This window comes from Bidens hawaiensis, unplaced genomic scaffold (genome assembly GCF_021521415.1).
Source record: "Bidens hawaiensis isolate Kalapana, Puna unplaced genomic scaffold, B.hawaiensis_p1.1 tig00008105_1, whole genome shotgun sequence".
Taxonomy (NCBI): Eukaryota; Viridiplantae; Streptophyta; class Magnoliopsida; order Asterales; family Asteraceae; genus Bidens; species Bidens hawaiensis.
The window spans coordinates 712,646-728,411 of NW_027491576.1; the positions used below are offsets into that span (position 1 = coordinate 712,646).

The window sequence follows — 15,766 nt, forward strand, 5'->3', positions numbered from 1 at the left end:
TTCCAAGCAAACTTTGTGAACTTCTTGAGTACACCGAGTAAGCTTTGTGATTTGTGTGAATATGTTTTTCTGTGAAATTACAAGTGTTTTCCGGATAAGCCTGTTTTCGGGCACACTTTATACTTTGGGTACACTTTAAGTTTTCAAATGTTCCCCGAATATACTTGGGTAATTTCAAGCTAACTTTCCGGGTACAGTGTGTGCTATGAATCCATTTTCTAGCATTATGTACTCTTGAAAGATTGTCGAGCATAATTTGCTTCAAAGTATACTTGACTGATTGCTATGTATGTGTACTATTATTGGTAACGTTGTGATTGACTGTTTTTAATGAGCAAGGTAGTTAAATTATATGTAAATTATTTTGGGCATCTTAACTGATTCCTAGTAAGGTTGCATGCTTGATGTGTTATACTTGATTAATGTTACTTGTGATTTAGTTCCCAAGAAATCTTGTATTTCAAGTAAGTTTTCTTCATTTTAACTTCTAATTTATACCAAGTTATAATCGGGTAAGCTTTGAGTAAGTGGAAGTATACCGAGTAAAATTTTCAAAGATTTACTTTTCCGAGTAAGGTTTACTAAACCTAAATGATAAAAGGTTGCATTATTTGTTTTTAAATGTTTTTAAAATATCAAGTGGATAATGTTACTGTTTGACAGCTAATAACTCACTAAACGACAAAAAGCATTTAAAACCCACTTTTCAAAAGGTATATAAGAGGGAGTGAGAGACGGTTTACACATTATTTTCCCTCTCTCTCTCTCCTTCCACTGTTTACACTAAGTAACACAAACCGACTCATCGCTTTCAGTTAATCCAAACCCTAACTTTACCAGCCCACTAATTCCGACTCGGTAAGCAATAATACATTGTTTTCCGACCACTATTAGTTGATTATGGGCTTCGATTATGTATTTGATTACTAATACTCTGTTTTTGTGATTAGGTTATCAATTTGTCGAAGAACAGGTTCTTAATGAAATTTCTCTCTTTCTTCTTCAAATTTATAACTTGAAATTGCTTAAAGTAATAAACTTTTATGCTAATTTCACTTTGAATATGTTTGATTGTGTTATTCAGATATGGCAGAAGAAGAAAATCAACCTAAATATGTCTTTGAAAAGAAGCATAATATGTGTGCCTTGCTGCAAGTCACTCCTGATAATGAGCCGGTGGCAAGGATGGTCACTTGGATGGCAAGATCAAATGTGAGTTTTGCTTTCACTGAGTGCCCAATCATATATTGAAATCATTCACTAGATTTCTGGCGCTCTGCAAGACTTGTTGATGACATACATGGTCGAAGAATCGAAGCAACTGTTGCAAGCCATGAAATACATGTAACTGAAAGAATGATAAGACGATGCTTGCAGTTACATGATGATGACCATAACTCTATAAACTTCAATAAAGCTCACCTGATGAGGATACTTGAACAGACGATGGGATGTCAGGGAACTTTACACGATGGGCAATTTCAAAAGGGAATGTTCCCTATGCTGTACAGATTCTTAATTCACCATGTGATACAGGGATTTGCTCCAAGAAAAGGATCATGGACTCTGATGAGTCGTGATCTGCCTTTCAACTTTTCAAAGATGATATTTGAAGGCATGGTTGGAAATTTGAATAAAGCCGAAGTGGATAGATTCTTACAGTACCCCAGATTCTTACAGATAATCTTTAACAGGGAACTACAAGGTTTACCTTTAATTGGCACTACTCATCTGCTGCAAAATCCCGACACTTATAGAAGAATTACAAATCCAGGTAGAGCAAACAGATTTAACTCCAACATACCATTTGAAAATTTACCATGGTTACTGAACCATGATTTGGAGATAATGCCAGTGCCTGAGTTGAGCTCAGAGGAGGAGGAAGGGGAAGATGATGTTGAAAGTGATAATGATGATTCTGATGGTGATGATAATGATAATGATGAGAATGAAGGAGGGGCTGGAGTAGCCATGGATGTTGATGCACTTGATCAGGGGGAGAACCAACCAATACCATCACCACCACAAAATCCACCACACCAATCTTTAACAACTGACATACCTATACAAACACCACCCTAATCACCACAACCACAAGTCCACACCGCTCAATCCCCACCCCAAACCTTAACCTTGAGCCAGCCTGAAACATCAACTCACATACCCCCAACACCACAAACACCACCAACCACTAGCCCTATTTATTCAGATCCATTTATTCCAAGCCCACCCCATACACAATCACCACCACAACCTATTATCCAAACTCAAATCCCAAACCTAGAACAACCTGAACATGAACCTTTTTCTACATCACCACCTACAACCCCGCAGACAGAAACAGGCATATTCCAGAGAAATTTGGATTTAATTATAGAAAATGCTGAATTGAAGAGAAGAAATGAGGAGGTTACCAATGAGAATGTAATGTTGTTAGATTAGTTGGTACGTGCAAAATTAAGAATTCAAGCCCTGGAGCAGGAGGTTGAGAAAACCTCAACTGCCCCAAAACAGGGGAAGAATGTTAATATGCCAAATGACTCTATGGTGAATGTTGAAACTGAGAAGGAGAAAGTTACAGGTGATGAGACTGTGGATGGTTTGAAATTTATTTTAAAAGCATATGATGATGAGGATGAGGATAGTGAGGAGAGGATAATGGAGGATGTAGACTATGAAGCTGACAAATTTGATGTTGGAGAACAAGATTATGATGTAAATGATAATATTGTGAATGTTGAGTGGAGAGAGGAGGAGGATGAAGTGAGGAATGATGAGGAGGATGTAAATGAAACTGGAATGAAAATCAATGAAGAAAATGTGGTTCTTACTGATGTAGCAACTGATGTCTTGACTGACATTCAAAATGAAGATCAAACTGATGTAGTAAATGAAGAAGATGCTGCTACTGAGGAGTTGATACTCATTGAACCAGAAACTGAACAAACAGTGAACTCCAAGACTGTAGAGTATGATGAAGAGATGGAAAATCTGTATAGAGAAATTGATGAAATTGAGTCTGAAACTGAAGAAGAGCTCCAGAGAAGATTGAGTAAGGGAAAGGCAAAAGTAACTGAAAAAGAGCCTGTTAAGGAAAATCCTATGAAAGACATCTTGTTTAGAGATGATGCTGAAGCTTCTGCTGCTGCCATAAGAGAACATGAAAACATTATGAGGGAAACAAGGGACAGAGAAATACTGGCCCAAACCATGGTTCCTTTAGAGTTGGCTGAGTAGGAAGCCTTGATCAATCAGGCAAATAATGCTAAAGTGATTAATGAAGTAGAGGTTGATGATCAAGATGTAATTGAGGCTTTAATTAAATTGAGAAGAGTTGAGGAAGCAGATAATTCCTTAGCTATGGTGGTTAGCATGTTTCAAACCCAAAGTCAACCAGAAACAAAGTCAAATCAAACTGCTGAACCAATCAATTTTAATACTGAAATGATGGTTGAAGAAGAGATTGGTGAGTCCATTGCTTCAATGGCTGCCAAGAAATGGGCTGAGCAAGTGAGAGAAGATATAAAGAAATACCCAACTGACAGCTGGCCAAAAAGAGATCATGTGACTCAACCTCAAGAATCAGAAACAATTCATCAAAAGAAAGAAAAACTTACTAATTTGTATGAACAATTTGCTGAGAAAGTCAACAGATTTGCTAAGATCTATGAGAGAAGAAAGAGGGCAAATGAGCAGTCTGAATATGAAAGATCTGCAAAGAGGGGCAAGTGGGATGATAAGAACAAATGTTTTGTAGAAACTCCTGATGATGATGCAAGTCCAATCAGGGCAGTCCCATTGCAAACCTTGCAACCAGGAGAAAAGGTTCAAGGTGTTCCTGATGTGCCATTTGAAGTGAACCAAACCCAAATCATCCACCTTCTGATGAACCCAATATAGATGTAGTTAATGATTCAACTGAGGAGGAGGATGAATCTGATGAATCTAATGATGATCAAGATAAAAGTGCTGAAGCTGCTAATGTTGAGTCCCCACATGTGACAATGACTGATGAACAAAGGGAAAACATTGAGAAAAGTTTGTTAAATGCCAAAATGAAGAATCCTTTGATTATGAAGTTGAAGGCACTTAGTGTGAAATTTGAGAGTATTGCTTAAATGAATGATGATGAATTGAATAAGAGACTTGAAGAAGAAAATGACAAGATCAAAAGGGCTATGCAACAAAAGAATAGAGATGATCAGAAATACAAAGAATATTTAAGAAGGCATGGCTATTCAGAAAAAGATCTAACACACTTCAAATTTGACAAACTTCAAGATCTTTACAACAGTGAGAGAGAAAAAGTGATAGAAAAATGTGTCAAGGAGAATGAAAAGATTGAAAAAATGGAAGCTATGGAAAAGAAGTTTGGAGGTATGTGTGGATACCTATTGGAAAAAGGGTTGAAGCCTGATATAGTTGAAAATCTGTCAAAAGAATCAGTGTTGAACCAATACAACATACTCAAAAGAAAAGAAAAACTGAAAAGGTTACAATCTGAGATCTCAACTAAACGGTCTGAACCATCTGCTAAACAGTCAGGTAAAACTCAGGATGAACAAGAACCTCCTAAGAAGAAAAGAAAGATAATAACTTTAAGGGAGAAACAAAAGGTTCAAGATGAAAAGGAAAAATCAAAAAAAGTACCTGCCGTTGAAACACCTATCCCAGAGGAATTAAATTCTTAACAAGAAGATGAACCTATAATTCCTTGGGAAAATGAAGAAATGATTAAGATATTGAGGGCATAATGATAAATCAGAGGGGAATGGATGAAGCTACTTTTAACGCCTTGGAAAAGGAAGACTTGAAAGAACTTTTTTACCTTCAGAAGGCTGACTGGGAAAAAGCTCTGAGGGAAAGAGAGAACCCTAGAAGCTTTGTTATTGGAAGGTTTGTACCCGCAGGATTGTCAAACAATCCTGGGTTAAACAAAATGATGTTGATCCTTAATGAACAAGCAGGACATGACCTTGTTGAGCTTGCCAACCTTCCACCTGAAATGGTATAGTCAATCTACATCAAAACTTTTAATTTGGGGCCTAGAAAACCAAAGAAGTCTATCCCAACTAGGCCCTCTGTTTCAAGATTGCATGCCTCATCAAGCAGAGGTGAATCAAGTAGAGCTGAACCCCAAAGAACAGCAAGACCATAATCAGATGTGGATCTTCCAAGAGAACTCTACTATGATTCTGTCTCTGAATGTCTGAAAGTGATTATGGAAAGCAGACAACTGAGAAACATAGTTGTGAGAAGTGACTTTTATGAATACACTCAAGAACAACTAGAAAGAATGGTCACTCTCAATTTGTATGACTACCGAAATAGAAATAAGAAGGCTGGAATACAAATGAATGATCTCTCAAAATTTTTAAAGGATGAAGCGAATAAGGGATTCCAATTCCTAAAAGAAAAGAGAAGTTGGAAATTGATTCAACTTCACATATAAAGAAGGACAGAAAAGTTAAAGAAAATGGACAGTGTTGAACTGTACTACAAGATGAATGTCAGAGATATGAATCCTTTGTCAAACACGAATACATGCATTAGTCTTGAAAGGAGAATGACACGCCCCAACTACACAGTTCAAAAGAATGGCATCATAGCTGAGATTGAATATAAAGAAGATGTTGGCTATTATTTGCTAAGAAACTCTGATGGAAAAGTACTGGGGATAATAAAAGAGGATGAAGACTTAACTTACTTGCATGATGAAGATCTGATGGATATAAGGGATTTGGTCATTCCAGAAAGTCACACTCACTACCAAATCCTTGATATCTTTAAGCTGAGAGCTGCATCAGTAATAGTCAACAGAAGACAAGCCACCCACAATGCAAGGAAAAGACAAGATTCTTAGAATAGGCTTTGTTATGTAATGTCTTCGGACAGAATTTTGATTACGTAATTTGTTTATGTTTTTGATGAATATGTAACTTGACTTTAATTTGATGTGTATTTTGACTAAGTGTAAGTAACCATAGAAATGTTTTGGGTCAGCTAAGGTGTTCCAATCTAGGGGGAGATTGTTGAGTCAAGATTTGACCTAAGGGGGAGATTTTTAAGTCAAATATTTGACCTAAGCAAGCTATATGGAAGATTGGAATCTTCTCAACCTTCTCAGAATTCGCTAAGTATGGATACGGGCATACCTTAGGCTTCCGAGCATGCTTTTACTTAGCCGGGTACGATATTTTGTCTATCGGACAAGGTTATCTTTTAGAATTCTTCTTAAGTGAATATCCGAGCAGGGTTCATTAATTAGTGTTATGCCAAGCAAGGTTCACTAGTTAGTATAAACCCAGGCAAGGATCACTTTGTCAAGCAAGATTGTTCTTCGCCGAGCATGGTTTACTCCCGAGTAAGCTTTTGGCTAACCAAGTTCATGAAGCCAAGTGTTTGGAAGACCGAGCAAGGTATTCTTAATAATACTATGGTCCAAGTAGGCTTGATGTTTTAATGGAATATCTCTAAGTAACATCGAGCAAGGTTCAACTCAAGCAAGGAACAGTGCTGCCGAGCACACTTTGTTAATAAGCTATTCTCTAGCAAAGAGTTGAAAGAGACCATTGAAGAATAAGGTTGCTCGTAAGAGTTTGTCGGGAAAAGTCTAGCAAAGTTAAGAAGATTGAAGTCTACCCGGTGAGTATTTTACTTGGTAAAATACTCTTCAAGTAAAGTCTACCCGGAAACTGATCCCGGGCACACGTCTATGCTACCAAGTACTGAAGGATGGCAGAGCACACAGTCTACTCGGAAAATCAATATAACTGCAAAAGCCTACCCGGAAGACTTGTTTTACACTTAGAATAATTCTGAATATGTAATTTGAATATGTTGTAGCGTTTAGGGTTTCTAGTAGGAATGACAGCTGTAAAGGAGGTGTCAGGCCTATAAAAGGAATAATGTATGGCACACCTCCATAGCGACGCAAAAGGCAGACAGACTCATTAATTCGGAGAGAATATTTGTGAGTGTGATGGCTGTCTTAGAATCGTACAGATAAACTTTCCCCTCAAGAAACCCTAAATCGATTATCATTTGTATAATGACATTATATGAATGGAAATATTTTGAGTGAATCTTGTGTGTGTTAGTTACCTTTGATTATTGTTAGCAACTACCCTGTTTATTATTGATTCCGCCTTTAATAAACAGTAATCTTTCTAAATATAGCAACCCGTCATCAACTCCCTTGTCGACACATTTATTTGTGTGAGTTATGACATTATTTGAGTAAGATCCAGCTAAAATCGGGGACCTGACACAAACTCTGACAACTATTGCCACGTGGCAAAATTTAGTTAAGTATGAGGTTAACGAATTAGAACACGTGGCTGATGAATTAGATGACACGATTCAGACTGATGACGAACTGAGTAACGAATTGTGTAACAAATTGATTAAAAGATAACGAATCGCAGTAACGACTTAGATTAACGAAGAGGAATCTTCAACAGATGATGAAGATCTTCAAATCTTCACCATCATATTCCAGATTTATGGAAAACGAAGAACACCAAAGAAAGTCCCAAATCCGTAATACAAACTCGTTATCACGCCAAATCACTCAAATAATATATCAAATTACTCGCAACATCATCTCGAATCCAAATCGAAACATCCCGTAAACCAATTTAACCAAATATGAATCCAATTGCACCAAAAACACACCCCTGCTTCCGTCACAACCAGATCCAAATCAGACCAACTCAAATACAATCCACATCACAATTCCAGTCCACCAAAACCTTCCTAATACCTTAACAAACACCAATCCAACTCAATTCATTCCAAAACCAACCAAATCAACATCTAATTTCATTAAATCATTCCGGAAACTAAATAACACCAAAATACTATTAATATTATGTCAATTAACGAATTAACACATAAATCAAGAGCAATCGAATCCCCGAAAGCTCTGATACCACTTGTAGAAATGTCTTAAGATCTCAGATCTAAGATCCAGAAACGAAAAACACGGATCTAGTTCATAATTACTCCTATAGATTATATGTAATGTATATATTAGTATTAGTTGTAGTATGTGTATATATTATGTAATAGATTAAGTTAATAGATGAAGGATTGATCGAGAGAACAATTTTGCAGAGGTTTGATACGTTAAATCAATACTTAAATAAAATAGTGAAGGAACACCAATATATATAGAAGACAGGTCTAGTTCGTTACACATTCCGTAACGAACTAGACTCCTACTTCATTACATTACATTAATAATAAACATTAACGAACTGCCTCCTAATTCGTTAAACATCCTTAACGAATTAGGAGGGAACTTAACTTAACTTCTAGTTCGTTAAACATCCTTAACGAACTAGACTGCTCTTTAACAAACTAACTTAATATAATAATAACTTTTACATTAAAATAAACGATAATTACAAAGACTCGAGACGCAAAACCGTGTACTAACAAAGTGAACACATGGCACAACCACAACCACATATTTGGGTTTCCAGGGTTTTTACAACTAGAGGAGGTTTCTAACATATACTTTCCCTACCATATATATATGTATATATATATATAATATTGATTTTTTTAGAACCACTTTGAGTTTTAAGAACTCAAAAAATTCAACGTAACAATTTGCTTTTTGATTTTTTTCACACATATGTAAGTGTATGTAACGTAAAAAAAATTACTATATTTTCTTACACACCAAATCGACTATTTACACATGCGTAATTAATATTTAAACTTGTGTAATAATAAAAAATATTTATTTTCTCTCCTTATTCATTTTTTAATTAAATTTAATCTCAGACACATATCTATACTCATTTAACTAAATGTGTGGTCTATATTGAGTTTTTAAAAATCTTACAACTCATCAATTTCTCAAAATATCATCCTCCAATATATGTATATATATATATATATATATATATATATATATATATATACAGTAAGGTTAAAATAAGAAGTCATTTTTCCTAAAAAGTGTAAGAAGACATTTGGAACATTGGATTTAATAAAATACATAGGGGTAAGATTGTCTATAGGTTTTTTTTATTATTTTTGGAAATTAAAACTATTATTTATTATAATTCCTATTTCCTCTCTTCAATATTCCAATTTCTGCTATCATTGGAGAACTATTAGTTATTATAATTATTGGTGTGTTTCTGCCATTATTGTGATTTTATTATTGGTGTTATATCAAGAACAATATTTTTGGTGTTCATCATTGGTGTGTTTTTAGTGTTTATAGTTGATGTTTTAGTATGATGTTTACTGTGTTTTTGTACATTATTTTCAACATAGTGTGTTTTTGTTCTTGATGTTCTTGGTGTTGTGTTTTAAATTTCGATGAGAATTTTGTGTTGTATTTTAAACACATTGTAAAATAGATTATGATGTTCTTGGTGTTTTGTTTTAATTTTAGATTAAAACATGATAATCATAGATATAATATAGTGTGTTTTTCTTCTTGATGTTCTTGGGTGTTTTTTTTTTGTAAATTTGGACTAAACTTTGATGTTATGTTTTATAACACACTGTAATTCAGCAGGGTTTTACGTTATGTGTTTTTGATTTTCTAGTGTGTGTTTCTGGTAATTCAACAAGGTTTATTTATAATATGTATTTATGTTAAATTTGGATGAAAATATAATAATTAAATATTTAATAAATATTTCTATATATAATATAACACATAAGACGATTATGCCCTTTAACACATCTTTATATGTCTTTAAAATAAAACACACCTAAATTATCTAATCTTTCCATCTTAACCGTTGATTGATAAGATCTAATTCTCTCGATATCTTCATACACTTTTTAGACACTCTCATCTTTAGAATAACCCCTCCACACACACACACACATATATATATATAATATTTTTTTTTTAAAAGATTCGGGCCTATCACAGGGTGATCTAGTCGGGAGGCATCACACTTGCTGCCCTTCCCCCAAAACCGGCTCTGGGTGTTACCAACCGAAAACACTTCATTTTAAATCTGTCTTTTGTTTTGCTATAAGTTATACCTGTGCCAATAGTATTCTCGGGGGGTTCTACTAATATATTTTTTGGATTGTTACCATAACAAACCTAATTAAATAATATCGATCAAATTCGTATCTGTAGGTTTTTGAAACCTACCTAGTTAAGTTAAAATAGATTTGAGATTGGGTATTTTGGACCATTTAAATTGGGCAATTGATTGATAAGAAGAAAATTATTCCTTTTCTCAATTCTTTTGTTCTTTTGTTTTGTTAGCGAACCAACCACACGGATTAGAACCAAAGATCGCTTTCTTGGAACAACTTATTATTATTATTATTATTATTATTATTATAGCCCATTTCATCTCTCTCTCTCTGTCTCTCTCTCTCTCTCTCTCCTCAATCGAGATCGTTTTCATAACTTTATTATCAATCATCCATGATTCATATTCTTCCTCTGCATTTTTTTATCATCCATTTCCTTGATGTTATCGCTCTTCAAGATTGACCCCATGTAAGTATCTTTTTTCATTCATTATGTAATAATCTGATGATTTTGTTTGCCCTTTTGATGCCTGTTAATCTCAGGCCAATATTGTTCATGAATGCTATGTGGGTCTTGCAGATCATGCCCAGATCTTGTTGTGTTTTGATCTAATTGAAGTCTATCATCTAATTTGTCAAGTCTTGAAAAATTTGAACTTGATTTGTGTTCTTGATGAACTAATTTGTATGCTATCTTGGTCTTATGGATTCTGCATTTTTGGGTTGTATTTGCCTCTCTTGATTCTTGGATTTCTTGCAGGAAATGTATCAAACTTTGGTTGATTCAACTCTAAGTTATCCTGTTTTCAATTGGGAATTTGTGAAGTTAGTTTGAAAGGCATGTGCTTTATTGGGATTTCTTGATATTATTCCCAATTTGGTCATTGTTTAGAAACATTTCACTCAGAAAGCGATTAGGGTTTGGTGTTTTAGTATTTGCTTACAAAGAAAGTTTGTAGCTTTTTCTTGTTTTAAGTGATGTTCAACAAGATACTTAACCGGCTTCCTAAAAAGCCACATAAATCGAATGATAATCGAGATGAAAAAAGCCCTGATTCAGCTTCACACACATCGACTAGTTCAAGAACCAATAATGACGTGCCAATTACCCGATCTAGCACTTCAAATCCATCCAGTCAACCCTCAATTGGTCAAAGTCAAACCAACAAGAAAGTTCTCCAATCTCAACTCTCAAACTCAAATTTGAACGGGAATTCAACGATTCCCATCTCATACGAGGCCTTACCTAGCTTGAAAGACGTTTCAAGTTCCGAGAAGCAAAACCTGTTCATCCGAAAGTTGAATTTATGTTGCATTGTGTTTGACTTCACTGACCCCGCCAAGAACTTGGAAGAAAAAGATATCAAACGACAAACTTTAGTAGAACTCGTTGATTATGTCACTTCTACGAACGGGAAATTTCCTGAAATCGTTATGCAAGAAATCGTTAAAATGGTGTCAGTTAATATCTTTCGTAAGCTCACTCCACAACCGCGCGGAAACAAAGTTCTAGAAACTTTTGACGGTGAAGAGGAAGAACCTTCAATGGACCCCGCGTGGCCTCACTTACAACTAGTCTATGAGTTCATTCTAAGATTTGTTGCATCCCCGGAAACCGACCCAAAACTTGCTAAGCGTTACATTGATCACGCGTTTGTTTTGAAGTGGTTGGATTTATTCGACTCAGAGGATCCACGCGAACGCGAGTATTTGAAATTTGTTCTTCATAGAATGTATGGAAAGTTTATGGTGCACCGTCCATTTATTCGAAAAGCAATCAACAATATTTTCTTTCGTTTTGTTTTTGAAACGGAAAAACATAACGGGATTGCTGAGTTGTTGGAAATATTGGGAAGTATTATTAACGGGTTCGCATTACCATTGAAAGAAGAACATAAGTTGTTTCTTGTGAGGGCTTTGATACCACTTCATAAGCCGAAATGCATACCGATGTATCACCAACAAATATCTTATTGTATCACACAATTTGTGGAAAAAGATTGTAAGCTTGCGGATACGGTTATTAGGGGTTTGTTGAAGTATTGGCCGATTACAAACAGTTCAAAAGAGGTTATGTTTTTAAGTGAGCTTGAAGAAGTTTTGGAAGCAACTCAGCTTCCTGAGTTTCAAAGATGTATGGTGCCTTTGTTTCATCAAATCGCACGTTGTTTGAGCAGTTCACACTTTCAGGCAAGTGCTTTTTACAGTTTTACTGTTATATATATATATATATAAACGTGCGTTAAAAGGTGTTAATTTGCGATAAAGGTTTCATTTTGATCTGTGTAAGTTGATAATGATATACCCTTTTTATTCACTTCTAATTTCTTTATAGATAATTAACGAGTTATTTATGATTACGTAAGCAGCGTTATTAACATAATAATCAAAATCTTGAAATGATTTTTACTGGTTCGATTTGTTAAACTGAAACCCGTTTCTGTTACTCAGTTAGCTAGCATTTTTGTTGATTTGACCCGTTTAAAGCAAAACGCAACCCAAGTTAAACTGTTTGAAACACAACCCAAATTGAACCGTTTGAAACAAAACACAACCCGAATTGACCCGTTATGAGGTTTTCTTGATTTTTAAAGGAAGTTTCAAGAATTGTATTAAGCTGTAAAAGAAGCACTTCTTTTGGTGAATGTTAACAAATTTTCATTTTCTCTTAAAATTTTTAGAAGTCTAGAACTTTTCATGGTTTCTTAACTATGCTGTCAGTTTGATTTTAGCACACAAGATTTCTTAACTATGCTGTCAGTTCTGTAATGAGTCTAATGACTTCAATGAGAAGCAAATAATATTAAGAAGTCTAGAACTTTTCATGGTTTCTTGATCCTTTTGGTTACAAACCCTAGCTTGGACCAATCTTAACTCAAAAGTACATGAGGAACCACCTCAATCCCGTGACGCGTTTTCTTGAGCACCTCACGTCTAATATGCGCGTTTTAAAACCAACATTCGAAGTACACAAGGCGCTGCCTCATGCTCCTGATGTGTTTTCTTGAGCAGTTGAACTCCTCACATCTCATACGTGCTTTCTAAAAGACTAAAACCAAGATCCAAGGTACTAAGTTGACCAATTTTGACAAACTTTGAACAATGTTGATTCAAAAGTACGTGAGGCTCTGTTTCAAGCCCCTGATGCATTTTCTTGAGCTCCTCACATCTCTTACGCCCCTTTTAAATACCAAGATCCGAGGTACTAGGTTGACCAACTTTGACCAATTTTGTACCAAACGGACATGAGGTGCTGCCTCAAGCCCCTGATGCTTTTTCTTGAGCACCTCACATCTCATATGCGTCTTTTGAAACCTAGAGCTGAGGTACTAAGTTGACCAATATTGTAAACTTTGACTCAAAAGTGCATGAGGCACTACCTCAAGCCCCTGATACATTTTCTTGAGCTCGTCACATCTCATACGCGCCTTTTGAAATTAATATCCGAGGTACTAAGTCGACTGGTCTCACTTTGAACAAAGTTGACCATTCACGAGGCACTATGATAGAATCCCGAAACTGTAACAAGAAATTAAATGATAGTTGGCCCGATTCGAGATGGGCTAGTCTCCGGTTAGCCGATTCGAGATGGCAATTCTCCAAATACAAGGTTAACAAACCCCAATATTTTTAATATATAAAACATGGATAACTTGTAAACTAGGACAAGAACATATATATAGACACAATTTTATTAATAAATGATGTGGTTACTTAGACCCCTTCGTCATCCTTTGCCCTTTTATCTCCCTTGGACCCTTCAGCCTCATTGGATCTAGCCTTAATACCCACCCGTAGAGAAGACGGGTTCGCGTCACACTACTTGAAGCCCCAGATGTGTTTTCTTGAACGCTTCACATTACCTGTCTTTTAAACCAAGATCCAAGGTAGTGAGCTGACCAATTTTGACCCAGAAGTACATGAGGCACTGCCTCAAGCCCATGATGCATTTTTTTGAGTGCCTTTTGAAACCAAGATCCGTGGCACTATGTATCAAATACAATAGGCAAAGCTTTTTTTTCACTGGGTCAATAACTTTGTGGATTAAACAAGAGTTTAGGGCTTAACACTGCCAATATAATAATAAAATCTAAACGTTTGGACTTCAAACATGTTCTGTCTGTGGTATCTGTTTATTTGGTGAAATAACCACAATTGTAACTTGTAAGCGTTTCTTGAATATACAGGTGGCTGAGAGAGCATTATTCCTATGGAACAATGATCATATAGATAACTTAATAAAACAGAATCGAAAAGTGATCTTACCGATAATATTTCCAGCATTAGAAAGCAACACAAAGACACACTGGAACCAAGTGGTACTAAGTTTGACTTTGAATGTCAGAAAGATCTTTTCTGATGTTGACCCTCAACTGTTTGAAGAATGCTCTAGAAAGTTTAAAGAAGATGAGTCGAAGAAGGAAGAAATCAAGTTAAAACGGGAAGCCATATGGAAACGGCTCGAACAAGCAGCAGCTCAGGGTCATGAACAGGTCATGTCTCAGAAGCTAATTGCGAACCATGTTTCCGCATTTTGAAATCCTGTCATCGGGTTTTTGTTGCTAATTTAGGGTGCTATGAGACACGTGATTTGAATGCCATGGATTTGCGTATATACGATTTGGGACGATTTGATGTTGGTGGTTGTTTAGATGATTTGTAATTTTGCTATGTTGTTTTCTTGGATTTTAATCTGTATAAATCTTGTTACTGCTACATATAATTCATGTTTAAGTTGCGTCTCAACTGTAGTTAGCGGTGTGTGTTGGCCGGTTTTAATTTTAGTCTGTGTACTCTTTGTTGGTTTGGTTAATCTTTTTTTTGCTCAACCTTATTGTAGTTAGCATCTATTGTCAATCGTTTCTGAATTAGTTTCAAGATTTTGAATGATAATCGTTCATCTTCTTTATTCAGACAAAAATAAAAAAAGTGTGATCTGTAAAATCTTAACTAAACCCAAGACAATAATAAAACTGCGAGACAATATTAAAACTGCTTCATCTTGTGTAAAGTTACTAATTTGATGAACACATGAACATTATTTACATAATGATGTAGCTACTATGAAATGCGAGCCAGCCTTCCCGAGCTTAGATTCGATATGTAATAAACAAATAACACGTTAGAGAGAGTGAGGATGTGGCTGCCTAATAGGGACATGCGGGAAAATAGCTCGTTTGAGTAATAGTAAAGGAGCTGCTGCCATGGAATGGCAAGGATATTGTGTCACATGCATGTGAAGTGGGGAAGAAGGACGAAGTTTGTCTTCCATAGCGATAAACTAATGAGATGCTACTAGATCATCCGTTACTATCCCTATAATTACACTAAAAATCACTATTTTATCTATTTCATTTTCAATTAAATAATATCTTCATCATCATCATCTTTTCTCTCTTTCACTCACAACCACTTTCAAAAAGCTATTAAAAATTTTTAGAGTACGTGAAAAGTGTTTTTCCAAATTTACTCATGAATAATAATTTTTTTTTCTCTCATTCACTCACAACTACTCCATAAAAAAAAGAGTACACACTCACATATTTATGGAGTAGTTTTGAATGCTCTTAAGAGGGGGGTTGTCTCTTGTGAATGGGATGCTCTCAAGTTAAGGGGTTGGTTCTCTATATATTATAGAAAGGGAACCACTGAACCTTGAATATGGCCTGGTTCAGCCCAATTGGCCAACACTATGTTTTATCTGGTCTATCCAGGTTGGTTTTCCGACTTACGGAAA

At 35.5% G+C, this 15,766-nt stretch overlaps 1 protein-coding gene across 1 annotated transcript; it reads left to right on the top strand.

The window, feature by feature from the left end:
* Nucleotides 1-10,369: 10,369 nt before the first annotated feature.
* On the top strand, nucleotides 10,370-14,775 carry LOC143637065 (serine/threonine protein phosphatase 2A 57 kDa regulatory subunit B' theta isoform-like). Its single transcript, XM_077104530.1, has 3 exons — nucleotides 10,370-10,498; nucleotides 10,790-12,219; nucleotides 14,217-14,775. The coding sequence occupies exons 2-3, from the start codon at nucleotides 11,008-11,010 to the stop codon at nucleotides 14,565-14,567; spliced, it is 1,563 nt and encodes a 520-aa protein (XP_076960645.1). The 5' UTR covers nucleotides 10,370-10,498; nucleotides 10,790-11,007; the 3' UTR covers nucleotides 14,568-14,775.
* Nucleotides 14,776-15,766: the final 991 nt, after the last annotated feature.